Consider the following 16,387-nt stretch of genomic DNA (forward strand, 5'->3'; position numbering starts at 1 on the left):
CACCTGTGTGCCCCGTCCTGCCTGTGTGCCCTGTCCCGCCTGTGTGCCCTGTCTCCCTGTGTGCCCAGTCTCCATGTCTGCCCCATCTCACCTGTGTGCCCCGTCTCAACTGTGTGCCCTGTCCCACCGGTGTGCCCTGTCCCGCCGGTGTGCCCCGTCCCGCCGGTGTGCCCCTCCCGCCTGTGTGCCCCGTCCCGCCTGTGTGCCCCGTCCTACCTGTGTTTGCCCTGCCTCGCATGTGTGCCCTGTCCCACCTGTGTGCCCCATCCTGCCTGTGTGCCCCGTCCTACCTGTGTTTGCCCTGCCTCGCATGTGTGCCCCATCTCACCTGTGTGCCCCGTCCTGCCTGTGAGCCCCATCCTGCCTGTGTGCCCCGTTCTACCTGTGTGCCCCATCCCACCTGTGTTTGCCCTGCCTCGCATGTGTGCCCCATCTCACCTGTGTGCCCCGTCTCAACTGTGTACCCTGTCCCGCCTGTGTGCCCCGTCCTGCCTGTGTGCCCCGTCCTGCCTGTGTGCCCCATTCTGCCTGTGTGCCCCATCCCACCTGTGTTTGCCCTGCCTCGCATGTGTGCCCCATCTCACCTGTGTGCCCCGTCTCAACTGTGTACCCTGTCCCGCCTGTGTGCCCCGTCCTGCCTGTGTGCCCCGTCCTGCCTGTGTGCCCCGTCCTGCCTGTGTGCCCCGTCCTGCCTGTGTGCCCCGTTCTACCTGTGTGCCCCATCCCACCTGTGTTTGCCCTGCCTCGTATGTGTGCCCCATCCCGCCTATGTGCCCCTTCCCGCCTGTGTGCCCCGTCCCGCATGTGTGCCCTGTCTCCCTGTGTGCCCTGTCCCGTCTGTGCTTATTCTTATCCATTCTGAGCAATAGATTACAAACCCATGTTTGTTTTAGTACTGGGCCCCTATATTTGGTTGTATTTAATGCATGTATAACTATAGCCCAGAATAAGCTTATAAATAAACTTGCAGTTGCCCCTACATGTAGCTTTGAAGTTGATTCTTTATTGAATCCTCTCCTGCATAAACATCAGGCACTGGGATATAGGCAGTGTCTAGCACAGGTGTTGCATACCTACAATTCCCAACATCCCCAGCAAAACAGGCAGGGATTGCTGGGAATTCTAGTTGTTGAGTGCTAAAGAGTGGGAATATTATAGTTTAATGTCAGCAGCCAGATGCTACATGTGCGGCTAAGTGGGGCACCCTGTCAGGGAAGATCTATTGTGATGCTTGGGTATGAGCTAAGGCTGCTTGTGTTATGAACCCTTTGTCCTTGCTCATACATATTCCTAGCCAAACCTGTAAAATCACTGAGCAAATCTGTGTGTTTGACAGCCTCAGTGCCTGGCTCATCACTGGGCTTTAACACTATTAGCCAAAGAAAGGAAAAAGGGGCAAAATGAGAGTGCTAATTAATCTTCTGTGGTGCTGTAGGGATTCCATTACTGAATGTCATTTGCGAGAGAGAAAGAGAAAACCCTGTTGTAAGGAGATTTACCACCTTCGGCCAATCACAAAATTTTCTCTATAATTCAGCACATCTCCTGCTCTACAGGATGCTGAGCCGCTCCTCTCATTGGCTCTCCTGCCAGGTTTGGGGGAGGCCCTTCTCAGCTCTGCATGGTTTTCCTTGAAGGTCCCTATCGGGTGGCTGTGGGCACAGCAAGCCTTGTCAGTAGCTGAGCATTTTGCCATACATTATTCATTACAGCCTGGCGCTCGGCAAAGATGCAGATTGTCAGCTCCAGATTTCTTGCTTCTGCTCCAGCGAGCGCCTTGGCCGTGCTAATCCAGGACTATCCCATCCCTGAGGATCTGTACAAATGGGATTCTTACCATCTGCACGCAGCTCTTTGGGGTTTGATTCCAGCATGCAGCATATACACCTAAACCCACATTGTGCACAGCTGACCCACGAGACCTAAGTGAATCCGGTGACAAATAAACAGTGGAATTATATCGTTATTAACTGGCTGCTAGAAGAGAGAACTCTTTCAAAATGCCTGAAGCCAATTACTTGCTCTCTGTGTCCTGGGGCTATATCAAGGTAAATATCTGTGTATGTGTATTGGCTTGGTAAGCGAACCCTGTGGTGTGATGGCAACCTGCCTGGCGCTGCAGGGGTCGGCACAACACTCAGCTCCAAAGCCTTGGGGACCTCTTGAATCCAAAGGTGCAATGTGGTTTTAGTTGTCACTATGATGTGTATACCATGGCTATGTGCCTTATAACTGACAACTAATTGCAGAATAAGCATCTGCAACATTAATGGAGACCAGTAAATAGGGTTGTTTGTGTGACTGCAGTTTGTGCAGTTTGAGTGAATCCATTGGCTGGCTGGCAAGCTGTTTTGTTTATCTTTAGTCACCTGTGCCGTACATAATGTTCTTATATTGACTAGGGACCATAGATGACGCTTGTTGATCCATGGATGTCAGGCTCGCAGCCCTCCTTGCTGCAATCACTAGCTCGCTGAGGATGCTGGGAGATGTAGTTCTCTGCAGCAAACATGTTGAACTATGTATCAATAGCAAATTGTGTTTCCAGGATTGTGATTTTCGGAGATTAGATGTAGCTGAAGGGTTACATTTTTTTAGACATACATTTTAGCTATTTAATTTGCTGTATGTAAGGAGAAAGGCTGAAATTTTAAAAATGTCCCCTAGAACTATCCACTTGCCTGATTGTGTTTTTATTTGTTCACTTGTGAAAATTAGGGTAGAGCAGACAGTGGGATTGGCTTTGGCCCCCAGGACTGAGGGGTCGAAAGTGGGGGGAATCCCTGTTGCATGTACTGTTGCATATACTACATATATAATGTCCCCTATACATTGTTTTAACATTGTCAGTTATTTTCAGTATATTCAATAGAGATGCCCAGCCTACAGCACCGACCTTTCCCTGCGGGGCCCCAGCTCTTCTGCTCAGGGCCCCCTCTCTTTATTTGTTGCATTGACTCTTGTATCATATTGTATTTGCCCACCAAGCCATAGAAACAAACGATTGGAATATCCATTAGACACCATGTTCAGCTGCAACATCCATGTGCGTGTATAGTCAATATATTGTGCAGTAAACACTGACGTTGTTTAGATGTGATTCCAGCAAAGCATTTGACATTTGTACACAGAAGCGGTTAAGGAAATAGAATATACGTCAGGACAGTGCTTTTATCGTGTCAGCCTGGCACCCAATAACATGCACTTTAATCTCTGCAATTATTTCACTTTTCAGTTCCTGCTTCACCTTTGTCCTGGTTCCCTACACCTTGGGGCACCTTTTCCTTCCCGTTGAGCATTAGTAGCAAGGAGAATTCCATTTGGGGGAGCAAATGCAGCCTATAAACATGGCGAGAGCACTCTCTGAGCCAGCACTCACTACCATGTACCTTTGCTTCTCTTGCTGGAATCTATTCCATTTAGCTGCATTATTATTTATACCATAACAATGCCGCATCTGTCTGTAGGTTAGGGTGCATTATGGGCACATTTTGATTTGGGGTTCATATCCGTGCAGGAGGGGAGAAGTCAGAAAGAGCATTTCTAGCTTCTGTATTCCATTATTGGGACAGCATTAGCTTTATTTTCAGATATAATTACTATACAGGTATGGAACCTGTTATCCAGAATGCTTGGGACCTGGTGTCTTCCGCATAAGGGGTCTTTACATAATTTGGATCTCTATACTATAAGTCTACTAAAAAATTATTTAAGCATTATTAAACCCAATAGGATTGTTTTTGCATCCAATAAGGATTAATTATATCTTAGTTGGGATCAAGTACAGGTACTGTTTTATTATTACAGAGAAAAGGGAATCATTTAACCATTAAATAAACCCAATAGGGCTGTTCTGCCCCCAATAAGGGGTAATTATATCTTAGTTGGGATCAAGTACAGGTACTGTTTTATTATTACAGAGAAAAGGGAATCATTTAACCATTAAATAAACCCAATAGGGCTGTTCTGCCCCCAATAAGGGGTAATTATATCTTAGTTGGGATCAAGTACAGGTATTGTTTTATTATTACAGAGAAAAGGGAATAATTTAACCATTAAATAAACCCAATAGGGCTGTTCTGCCCCCAATAAGGGGTAATTATATCTTAGTTGGGATCAAGTACAGGTACTGTTTTATTATTACAGAGAAAAAGGAAATCAATTTTAAAAAATGTAATTATTTGATTAAAATGGCGTCTATGGGAGATGGCCATGCCATAATTTGGAGATTTCTGGATAATGAGTTGCCAGATAAGGGATCCCATACCTGTACTTTACATATTACAGGGATGGGACTTGGTATCCAGATTGTTCAGGGCCAGGGCTTTTCCAGATAAGGGATCTTTCCATAATTTGCATCTCCATACTTTGTTTACTAAAAAAATCATTTAAACATGAAATAAACCCAATAGGCTTGTTTTACCTCCAATAAAGATTCATTATATCTTAGTTGGGATCAAGTACTGTTTTATTATTACAGAAAAAAATATTTTTAAAGGTTAGAATTATACACTTATTTAGAGCTTTCTGAATATGGGCTTTCTGGATAATGGATTTTTTACCTTTATATATTTTATGAGTTATTGAAGGGCATCAGACCCCAACCAAAACATCACAAGAATTTATTTTTGGGGTCCCACCCAGAGCCATTGTTGGCACAGGGTGAGACTATATAATATGGTTTGGTTACATGGGAGGTTCATATTGTGTGGGCTTTAATAATACACATTGATATGTTATAGGTTACTGCAGGTCTGGGCAACTGCAGTTAAACTGCAACTCTCATAATCCAAGCAACAGCCAAAGGCTTTGTTGTAGTTAAACTGGAGAACCACCAGATGCCCATTAAGTTATACCAGTCAATCCTGCCCTGTCAATGAGGCAAGTAGAATATGTTATTGCCATAGTTCAGACTGGGCAGAATAACTGGGCACAAGTATAAAATGTAACGCACCAATGCCCTCCATCTTACTCTCCGACTGAGAGAGAGTGGCACCTGTCCATAGCAAATTCATGCCGCACTCTTAATAAATGTATCTATAAATATTTCATGCTCTTTCATGGCTTCTCTAGAGAAATCATCAGCATTTTTTTTTTTTTACCATGACAGCCTTTTTATTTCCATGACAATATTATAAGCTCCTCTATTTGATGAGCACAAGCCGAGTGCTACTGGCTTATTCCACAGTAATGATGCTGAGCCGGACTAAATGTTTATTATGCATTAACTGTATTATAAGAATGCAGTATTTGTAGCTCTTGTCTGAATTTGATTCTTAAAATTTTATCCATTTAAACTGGGAATTTAAGGGCAGCTTAAACCTAAACCATATCCCAAGTGAGCACCTTTATATAGGACATATAATCAGCCAGCGCCATGTTTGTACTTTATTGTTTACTTCCTCGGACTCAATATGCAAAGCACAGGGCTAGTAATGGAAATTAGAAATGGGGGGTGTAGAAACCAAACGGTCTCTCGTGAGCAATTAATCACACAGCGCACTTGACTAACGCCATTGATTAGTGATCCCACCAGTGCTAATGCTAAGCCACTTTCTTCAGGGTCGTTAAAAACAATGCTGTATGCCAAGGGCTGCTATTTAACTTGCTCCTTGTTGCCATGTTTATGTACAATCTAGGGTTGGCCAGTAAAGAAAGGTAATATTTAATTCTACTGTATATGTTAACTACAACTCCCTTATTTAATAGTCAGATATAAAGACCTTATGTGCATAGGGAATTCTTTCAGTGCATATTAACGCTCATTTATTTAAGTAAATAATGTATTTTTTTGCCTCAATTGCTGCACCGGACATCTATAAATTCTCCTTGGGCAGTAATAATAACAGCAATCATTTTTTTATGAAGGGGTACTGATAAGGAGTATTGTTAAGATTAGCTAAGGCAAGTAGTATGGTCCTATAATTTAGAGCAGATTAATGCACAGAAGGAATGTTTTGTCCACAGAAAAGCCTATTCCCTTCTTTTGGGCCCTAAACTGGGTTGCTACTCTCTTATGTTGGAGCCCAAGATATTTGATGGGATGAGGCGGCAGGCTGAAGCCACTTAGTGTTGGAAAACCTCTGCTATAAAGGAAAAGCTAAAGGTCACTTATTATTTTTTACATGGTTTTCTTTCCATTCCCCAGTATAACATCTGAAGCCCTGCTTAGCTGCCTCGCGGGTGGCAGCATGGTGCTGAAAATGAAGTGGCAGCTGGGGGGCCCCTTGTGTGATTCCCAAGGGAGATGTGATGACCTAATATGAAGATTAACTGGGTTGGGAAACGGCGAGGGAATATTGTTTCGAATGGCAATGTGCTTGGCAACTGAAATACGTCAACCTTTAGTGAAAAGAAAGGACTGATTTTGAATTCTTTACATATTGCATAAAAAAGGCTTTGTACGGTTGTGTGATCTATAGACTGATATACTGGGCTCTGACAGAGGCTTCACCCTATTGATCACTAGTTTCATGTTACATATAAAGCTCCCATCACAATAACTAACCTTGTATCTGGTTCTGCTTCATCTGTCCAACTCCCTTTGGAAGGGATTCTGAGAGTTGCAGTTCAGCGGCTAAGGGCCACAAGTTGGACATGCCTGTGTATGTAAAAAAAATTTGAATATGTGTCTGTAAACCCTAAATGTGGGGAATTATTTACCCCCTGGTGTACAATATAAGAGTAGTAGAAGTTGACAGGGAGTTCTATGACCATAGGGACAGTATTTTTTATACAGGCCATGGAGTCTTCAAAATATACAACTGCAATGGATGTCCTGTAAAAAGCTATACTCTCTATGTGCTTAGTGATGTCATAGATTCCTAGTAATGATGTCACTAAACCATACGTTAGGACTCTAAGAAAAAAAAATGGTACCACCCTTGTTAAATATGAGGGCATTGAAACTGACCTAAAAGTTCCATAACCTGTATTAAACTATTTTGCCAGTTGCCTTCATACGGTGACATAACTCCTGGCTATTTTACGGGGGTACATGATTCTCTATATATTGTAAATCAGTGGTTTGATTAATTCTGATGTGACATTAGTTTTTATGAAGAATATATTATAGATATGGACACTGCTAAACACTTTTTTTAAGAAACTTTTACCAGTAAGGACACCAGATTGTGAAAAATAAGAGAAGCTTATAATAAATGCAAGTTGCTGGGCTGAGGTGCTTGGTAACTAATGGTACTTAGTAATGTGAATTTTATAGAGTAGGATCACTATCTTTTACCCCCCGTTGTAAATTATAAGGACATTATAAGTCACCGAGGAGTTCCATGACCATATAAAGGCACAAGGCTGGAGGCTGAGTGCTTATATACAGGTCATGGAACTCCAAGGTGATTCCTAATTTCCTCATATTTTACAACAGGGTGTATTTTATTTAATATAATACACAAGTTTGTGAGTCATGTGATGAAAAAGCACTGGTTGTAACTGATGGCATCATCAAGCTGAGTTTTTAAGGATATAATTTACAGGGTTTTCATGGCTCTTTTTATTATATAAAATTGAATCTTGTATTCTGAAATGGATTTGTACAGCGTAAAATATAGATTGGTACATAGGAAAATATTTATTTACATGCTCTTTTCTGTTCCTGCAGTTCAAAAGAATGCTCAATCGGGAGCTAACCCACCTCTCTGAAATGAGCCGATCCGGCAATCAAGTTTCAGAATACATCTCCAACACCTTTTTAGGTAAGAGCTGTGATTGAGCGCTTCTCATTTTCTCACTGATTACGATTACATGTTGGCAGAAAGCAGCCTTCCCCTTCATTAAGGAGCCAGAGCGTTCAATCAGCTGAGCCGCAAGGTGCACCGGCGCAGACGCATGCAAATCAGTCTCCAAAATAGCTCAGAATCACTTTACTTTGAATTAATTGGCCTCCTGCCGTCTCCAGGGCTGAGACCTATTGGCGGTCGTGCTGCAAATTGTGCCGGACACCATGGGAGGACCTTGTTAGAGAATTCATTGGTTGCCGGATCTAAAGGGTTAATGCTGAATCAGAGTGATGTCATTGGCTTCATTTAGTGGTTGGCAGAGATGCGGCTGCTGTCAGAGAGCAATTGAATCTCCATTTTACTCAGTGTGAAGAGCAGATAAAGGCAGATAATTTAATAGATGCAGGGAGGAAAAAAAGCTATCAGTCTGCACTTAGAGATTATCATGCAAATGATTATATTTCCTATGGTAAGGATGCCTATGGCAGCACCCCTCTTCATGGTCAAGGGCTGTGCGATAAATACGCTGGAATCTTTGGTGCACAGTGCCAGTGTTGGAAGTAAAGGCCCCCTAGCAATGAAGGATGGATGGGGGTGTAATATATAAATGATTTATGCATTCTGACCCCCCCCCAAGAAGCCCCACTGGCCAGCAAAGGGCTGTAACATTGCTGTGTCCTGCAGTTATTAAAAGGGGATGTTGATTAACTGGAACTGTTAAAGGCTACACTTATACATTGTTTTGTCTATGAAGATTCTCATTCATCGAAGTCATGATAGTAGACTTAATTCTACTAGATACTATGAATTGTTTTCTGACTTTCAAGTGGAACCCAACGACACACCCTCTTGGGAAATGGCAGAAAATAATGATGGTATGGCTCCTGGTGGGCAGCCAGTGTCTTCAGTGAACACCATTGACTGGGTGGGGCTTTGTTTAGACAACAGATAAAAAAAGATGGCTGAAGCCACCAGGCTTGCTCCCATAATCTCTGAAAGAAAAGGACTTAAAAAAAATGTATCCATACGGGATAGAAGTAAAGTGTATGTCAAGTTAAATTAATCATTTCCATTTTTGATTTTATTTGCCCCTTTAACTGCTAGCGCAAAGGAAAAGATTTGATGGTCCAGTTTATAAATAAAATAGCCAATTCTGGGACTTCATGGCAAATACTAAAACATTAGATATATGATTAAATCTTAAACTGAAAAAATCTAGTTATGAATGGATCATTTTATGGCCCTGGGCCCTTTTTAATGTTAAGAGTGGTGTTATTGTTGGATTCTCTATAATTAACATTAAGCCCCCTTAAAAAAGTGTAACTAGCGTGCCATTAGCTCAGCAGGTGAACCATTTTGTGGCTGAGGCACATAGAATGAATAAACTGTTAGCATTGCCAGAAAGAGAGAGGCCACAAAATGATTTCTTAGGCCATTATTTTCCCTACGTGTGCCTTAGCTTCTGTTCCCAGCTGTAGCCGGAATTTCATCTGCTGATTCAATTACTTTTACTTCAGAAAATGTCTTGGGCCACTAAACATGTTTTAAATGAGCCCTATTAAATGTAATATAAAGAAATGAATTGTTGCTTTTTAGCTTCTTTAAGGGATTTACATGCATGCAGATTCTGCCTTGCACTATAGTGCCATTGTTTTTATCAGGGAATAATATCCTATCCCTGCCTTCTTACCTTTCTAATTCAGTGCGAGGGGCCGGAGAAATCCTCCGCATGGAACGGCTGAATCCATTTAATGTGCATATGACTGTAAACCTGAACATCAAGATCGTCAAACTGTCTAATGTCTGGGAGGGTTATTGGCCTAAATTTCCAAAACTAGGACAAAATGAAGCTAATCCTGCACCGCATTTATCATATTAAAATTACACCCCCCCCCCCCTCCGGATTTCTATTCTTTGATACAGTCAATACAAATTGTTTCTGCTAGTGTTGCCCTATTTTCGGCCCAGAAGTGAGCTGAATAGCTGTGTTGACTTTACAGTACAGCTATGGGATTTATTATCAGGAAACCCATTATCCAGAAAGCTCTGTAGCACAACATTGCTGTTTCCTATAGTGACCTATTTACACACACAGCTGTTCATGCTTGAATGATTTGCTTTTTTCTGTGTAACAATAAGGCAATATCTTGTGATGATAACTAAGCATTAATCCATGTTTCAGTGTGTTTTAGTAGCCTTAGGGTATAGTGCTATATGAAATAAGGGACTCCGTAATAAGGGCCATTAAAGGGGTAGATCCCCTTCAAATTAACTTTTAGTATCTTACAGAATGGCTAATTCTCATCTTTTCAATTGGTCTTCATTTTTTATTTTGTAAAGTTTTTGAATTATTTACCTTATTAGCTTTTAAAAAGGGGTCACTGACCCCAGAAGTCAAAAAACTATTAGTCTGGGAAGCTACAATTTTATTGTTAGATTGTATTACTTACCTTTATAATTAGACCTCTCCTATTCATATTCCAATGTCTGACTCTGTTTTGTTGCTAGGGTAATTTGTACCCTAGCAGCCATATAGCTGCTAACATTTCAAACTGGAGGGCTGCTGAATAAAAAGCTTAATAATTCAAAAACCCACACATAATAAAAAATGACTATTTGCAAATTGTCTCAAAATATTATTCTCTACATCATAATAAAACGTATTTTAAGGTTGAACAGCCCCCTTTAAGAAATAATAAATAGCAAAAAGAAAGAACATACAAAGGGTATTTCAAAACAAAGGCCATTATTAAGGATACCCAAGTCAAACAAGAACTAGCATTTAGCACCCTGTATCAAATGCATTAAAATAACCAGTATTAAATATCATGCATATTTGTTCTTTAGATAAACAGCATGAAGTGGAAATGCCTTCACCGGCCCAGAAGGAAAAGGAGAAGAAGAAGAGGCCTATGTCTCAGATCAGTGGGGTGAAGAAACTAATGCACAGCTCTAGTTTAACAAATTCAAATATTCCCAGGTTTGGAGTCAAGAGTGAAAACGAAGAATGTCTAGCCAAGGTGAGAGACCAGCAGGGGTGGAAATCAATTCAAATTAGACCAGCAGCCCATTAAATGCTGTGCTCCCTGCTCGTATAGAATAAATAGCATCTTGACACTACTTAGCAAAGCCTGACCTGCTAATCCCCACTGCAGGGCCACGCTCTGTTATCCAAACTGTAACTTCCAGCATGCAGAGGGGCTTATGGGTTATAAAGTCATTTACACTCCTTCGAAGGTCTAAGCCCCCAAATGGAATAGATTGGCTAGTTTCTAGTTTTGATTGTACTACCTGACGCTGTGAAGGCCTGTGAATGTTATTGGCCAGGGGCAACCAACTGTTGCTGGAATGTCTCTACCGGCATATAAGAAATCATAGAGCCTTAACTTTATATCTTTTAGCCATGATTAACAGTACCAACTCTTAACTACTAACAGCAAGGTTTAGGTTTAAATATAACTCTGGGTAAATGGGGAGTGATGGCTGTAATGTAAGGAGAACTGATGATTTTGGTATTCTTGCAAAGAAAGTTTATCATAAACCTTTTAATACATTTATATATGAGTAGTTATATGTATGTCCAGTTTTAGCATTGTGTTTCATATGTATAATTTTGTTAGATGTAGTTTTTTATGTCATCAATATATTTGCCCCTTATAGGAATTTGCCTATAACAGAAATATACAAGGTGGTGGCATCCTTGCAGGCTATTGTTAGACTTCTGTGACAGTATTCCAAGGAGTTTAGGAAGGAGTTTATTAATTTACAGGAAGGAGGAAGGAGAAGGCCTGAAGGAGCAACAAGGCCTCACAAACCCTCTACATCGGGGTCACATAAGATAATAGGCCAGACAGCTTTGCTTATCTTCTCTATGTGCTGGATTAATAACTGGTACTTGTTATTGGAATTAAAACACTCTTTCTTGAGAAAACTCATGTTTACTTGTGGACTGAGGGTTTCTAGAGAGTTTATAGGACCCTTCCCTCACCTTCCAGATAAATATATTGATTTAAAATATATACCATATATACAATATATAGAACAAATAATTTTATCTGGAAAATATTCTTTGTTGGAGGCTTCAACTCTGCAGCAGCTGAAGTGTTGCATTTTATCCGTCTTTCTTGTTAGTGGTAGTGGTAGCTAGTTATAGTTATAGTGGGTCCCATTCTTCCTCCCTCTACTCACTTTCTTATCAAACTGTCTTTTTGTCCCTCACAGGAACTTGAAGATGTGAACAAATGGGGCCTTAATATTTTTAAAGTAGCGGAGTTTTCCGGAAACCGACCTCTCACAGTCGTCATGCACACTATTTTTCAGGTTTGTATTGAGGTTGTTTTCTCTGGAAAAGAAGTGCTTGCGAGGGGACATGATTACTCTGTACAAGTACATTAGAGGGGATTATAGGCAGTTGGGGGATGTTCTTTTTTCCCACAAAAACAATCAACGCACCAGAGGTCACCCCTTTAGATTAGAGGAACGGAGCTTCCATTTGAAGCAGCGTAGGTGGTTTTTCACAGTGAGGGCAGTGAGGCTGTGGAATGCCCTTCCTAGTGATGTGGTAATGGCAGATTCTGTTAATGCCTTTAAGAGGGGCCTAGATGAGTTTTTGAACAATCAGAATATCCAAGGCTATTGTGATACTAATATCTACAGTTCGTACTAGTGGTTGTATTTATAGTTTATGTATGTGAGTGTATAGATTGGTAGGTGTGGGTTAGGTGTGCTGGGTTTACTTGGATGGGTTGAACTTGATGGACACTGGTCTTTTTTCAACCCTATGTAACTATGTAACTATGTATTCAACTAACATTGACTTTGGTGCCCTACATTAACCTTGCTGATTATTAGAATGCGGTTTCATGCATATTGCTGGTGGCGCATAAGAAATATCCATGAAAGGTAAACATTTTATTAACTGTATTTTCACTTTCCACGTTTGCATTTCCATACAGGAACGAGAGATGTTGAAGACGTTTAAGATTCCAGTAGACACCTTAATAACATACTTAATGACGTTAGAAGATCATTACCATGCCGACGTGGCTTATCATAATAACATCCATGCAGCAGATGTCGCTCAGTCTACCCATGTGCTTCTGTCATCTCCGGCTTTGGAGGTAGGGACTTCTTGCTATCTATTTTTCAGTGGATAACTAGCCAGCCTTATAGTTACATACACTTCAAGTATTAAGCATTGTCTCACTTCTCAACAACAAGCATACAAATTGTTTCATTAAATTGTTTTTTTATTTTACTTTTTTTTTCATATAAACATGCTTGAGCGGCCATCTGGCAAATGCCAATGGGGCTGCTTTAAGATGCCATAGACAGTCACATAATTAGTGGGCTGGTGGGGAGGGGGGGCTGTTTGGGGCCTTTGTGTACTTGGAATCCCAGGGCCTATTTTGACTTCCAGTCCAGATCTGGCAACCATATTGTTTTGCTCTGGTCAAAGAGACCCGACTATCCTTCAGTAACGTATTTGTCCCTGACTTTCTGAATTCTGCAGGCAGTCTTCACAGACCTGGAAATCCTTGCTGCAATTTTCGCCAGTGCAATACATGATGTGGATCACCCCGGTGTCTCCAACCAGTTTCTCATCAACACAAGTGAGTGGGGGTAATTAGAACTGACACACACATTACTGATAAAACACCCTCTGTCTATAATTTAACTTATATTAGCTACCCCCTACCTTATATACCACTAGGTGGTAACCACCTGACATCCCTGCACCAATGGAGACCTCCCAACAACCCAGGAGTCGCTCCTGCCATGAGGCAAGGTGAGAACCTTGCCTTAGGCGGCAGTTAGTGACCAGTTACTGGGGGCAGCAAAAATCCACCTCTGCTAACTTTAAGAGACAAATTTTCGTTTTTTTGTGCAGAGAGCATTATCGCTCTCTGCACTAGTGATGCAGCCCCCTCTGGACCCCCTCCGATGCTTAAGTTGTAAACGCAGAGTGGGGAGAGTGTGTGGCATATGGGCTGCTGCCTCAAGCGGCAACAGCCCCAGAATCGCCACTGCCCAGGGGGCACACCTACTGTACACCATATCTTCCAGTCATGTATTCATGGTCCAGCGCACTCTCTGTGGGGCCACAGTACTGAAAGTGGAACTGAGAACTGTAGAAAAAGGTTAAATCCCTCGTTGTTTACATTTTGTATTAATCATAGAATGATTGGACAGTTTAGCTGCTCCTATAGAATATCCTATAGAATATATTGGGACTTACCACCCAATATAACTACACAGACCTGACTAACCCAGCGTATAGCTGCTGCCAAATATATATAATATAGAGTACAGTATTTGTAAATGACAGCACAGTGGTTTCTATAGTATCTAGCTTGCTGTAGCTGTGCCGATCACATGGCCAGCACCAGAAGGGGAGTGTTTAAGATCAAGGACTTGCTCTTGTTGCCATGGCAATCCCAGAATCTTGTTTTTATGTGATTTAGAGGGTTTAAACAAATCAATAAATGCACACTTTGGTTGCTTCTGCTGCATGGCTGTATGTGCAATGAAACAGCAAAGCGTATGAATTTACTTCTGTATATATTTATTCTCAAAATAAGTCCTAATTCCACTGTAGGATGCCCCTATTCTATGATGTATGTATAGAAATAAGGTCTCCTCGGTACCAATTGGTGGTGCTGTGTTTGCTTTTTTCTTGTTTATTCCATCATTTCTACTGAGTGCCTCTGAGAATTGACACTTATCCAAGTCCTGACAGGAATAGCTGTTGTCACTAGTAATGGTGGGAGAGTTCAGTAACACCCTGTTGGTGTTAGGGCCCCCCTGGGACATCCTGTATGGAAATCTTTTTCCTTACAAGAAAGTTTTCCCCCTCTCCAAAGCCACAATTGAAATATTTTCCCCTTGCTGAGGCTAAGGTGGCAGGAATAAATTAGCCCCTTTATGGCTGGACATTAGCATTGCAAGAACAGGTCGGTACGTATACTGTACTGTACATACTCTGTACAGATAGAATCATTGTACAAGATCGAGCAAGACCTTCAGAGGAAAACTATACCCCCAAACAATGTAGGTCCCTAGAAAAATATATTTGATAAAACAGCTCATATGTAAAACAAAAAAAATATACTTTTTATTAGTATGTGCTATTGGCTAATACTAAATAGAAAACTGCCATTTTAATTACTGAGGGCGACCCTGGGATCATAGGATTCACGGAGCCCCCAAGCAAACCAAGGCACACATACATGTTAGGCCCCATCAGCCAATTAATGGACAGAGTTCTGCCTTTTACTCCCACACTACTTCCTGTTACAGTTAGAGCTGCATTATTTCCTGTCAGCTAATCTCTGAGGGCGACACAGTCCATCACTAAATGGCAGCTCAAGGGAAAAGATGTAAATGGGCAATATGTACTCATATATATAATATATATATTCCAGTTTTGTAAGATACTTTAATAGGTCCTTAACAGGTCTCCTTTACATAAATCAGAGGTGTTTATTTTATGTCCAACTGTATGATCAGCCTCCTTGAGGAATAAACCCATTATCCTTTATTTAACATAATTTGGAAGATATAGATATCAGAAAAGCAATAGTCTGGGTCTCAAAGGCACCGCTGTGCATGGCCTATTACATGGAGAATCCTCAAGGATACTGTTAGGTGCTGATGTCTCAAGTTGTCTTCCCTCAGAATGAGTCATGGAGGCAGGGAGGGGGGAATGCTTGTGCCATGCTGAACATTTCACATGTTCCTCCTGCATGAAACCAATCCTTGTATTTAGACTGCAGTCTGCTTAGTAACCGCAGGGAAGCCCTAGAGTGCAAAATTCAACTCCATGACTCACATCTAAACAAATGGGTTGAAAATGTCATGGAGGAAGCTGATACTTTGGAAGTTAAATACCTAGCATCCAAGCATATGCTTGTGGAACCTGGGAATGTCACCGCCTCAGGAAGGGTTAACTAAGCTTGCCCTTTTAGCTGTGGTACAACTACACAACCAACCATCTACATCTTCCAGTTGCGCAATGTTGGACATCCCTAGACTAAAGGGTACAGGTCAGCATCCAGTTGTTCATGGGGAGCCAACGCAAAGAACTAAGAATGCTGACAGTTACAGCTTGAGAGCTTTGTATTAGCCATAACCTTTAGTTGCCTGCCAGGATACGAACTTCAGCTCCTTACAGGTTCCTATTAAGGATATATGCTGCCTATTGCTTGCCATTAAGCAGCCATATTCTTTAATTAAAATATTTAACAGTATTTATGTTTCTTACTGAATTTTTGATTAAAAAAAAAAAAATCTTTCTTGCAGACTCTGAATTAGCCTTGATGTACAATGACTCGTCCGTGCTGGAGAACCACCATTTAGCTGTAGGCTTTAAGCTGCTGCAAGAGGAGAATTGCGACATTTTCCAGAACCTGACCAAAAAGCAGAGGCAATTGCTTAGAAAAATGGTCATCGACATAGTAAGTACCATACAGCGCAATGCTTTATATTTTGCTTTCTCTGAACTAAATGAACATTTTAGACCAGAGAACTTTTTTGGTTAAAATCTAACTTTGCTTCCCACAATTTGGATAGGCTCCCACTAGTTTGCATTAAAAGATACATGTTGTTGCAGTAGATGCCAGAAAATGCCTCCTTCCACTGCTTTGGACCCT

The 16,387-nt window shown here is 41.4% G+C and overlaps 1 protein-coding gene across 6 annotated transcripts in view; it reads left to right on the plus strand.

The window, feature by feature from the left end:
* pde4d (phosphodiesterase 4D) overlaps positions 1-16,387 on the plus strand; it is a 446,323-nt gene that overhangs the window by 419,511 nt on the left and 10,425 nt on the right. For 5 of the 6 annotated variants that reach the window (XM_031894063.1, XM_002938180.5, XM_004910348.4 and 2 more), the window contains 6 exons: positions 7,619-7,712; positions 10,584-10,756; positions 11,958-12,056; positions 12,692-12,856; positions 13,249-13,348; positions 16,038-16,192. In XM_031894063.1, coding sequence (XP_031749923.1) covers positions 7,619-7,712; positions 10,584-10,756; positions 11,958-12,056; positions 12,692-12,856; positions 13,249-13,348; positions 16,038-16,192 — 786 coding nt within the window. Of the gene's footprint in view, positions 1-1,670; positions 2,049-7,618; positions 7,713-10,583; positions 10,757-11,957; positions 12,057-12,691; positions 12,857-13,248; positions 13,349-16,037; positions 16,193-16,387 lie in introns of those variants that run through there. The other variant, XM_004910351.4, reaches the window with a different exon arrangement.

Source organism: Xenopus tropicalis, chromosome 1 (assembly GCF_000004195.4).
Source record: "Xenopus tropicalis strain Nigerian chromosome 1, UCB_Xtro_10.0, whole genome shotgun sequence".
Classification (NCBI taxonomy): Eukaryota; Metazoa; Chordata; class Amphibia; order Anura; family Pipidae; genus Xenopus; species Xenopus tropicalis.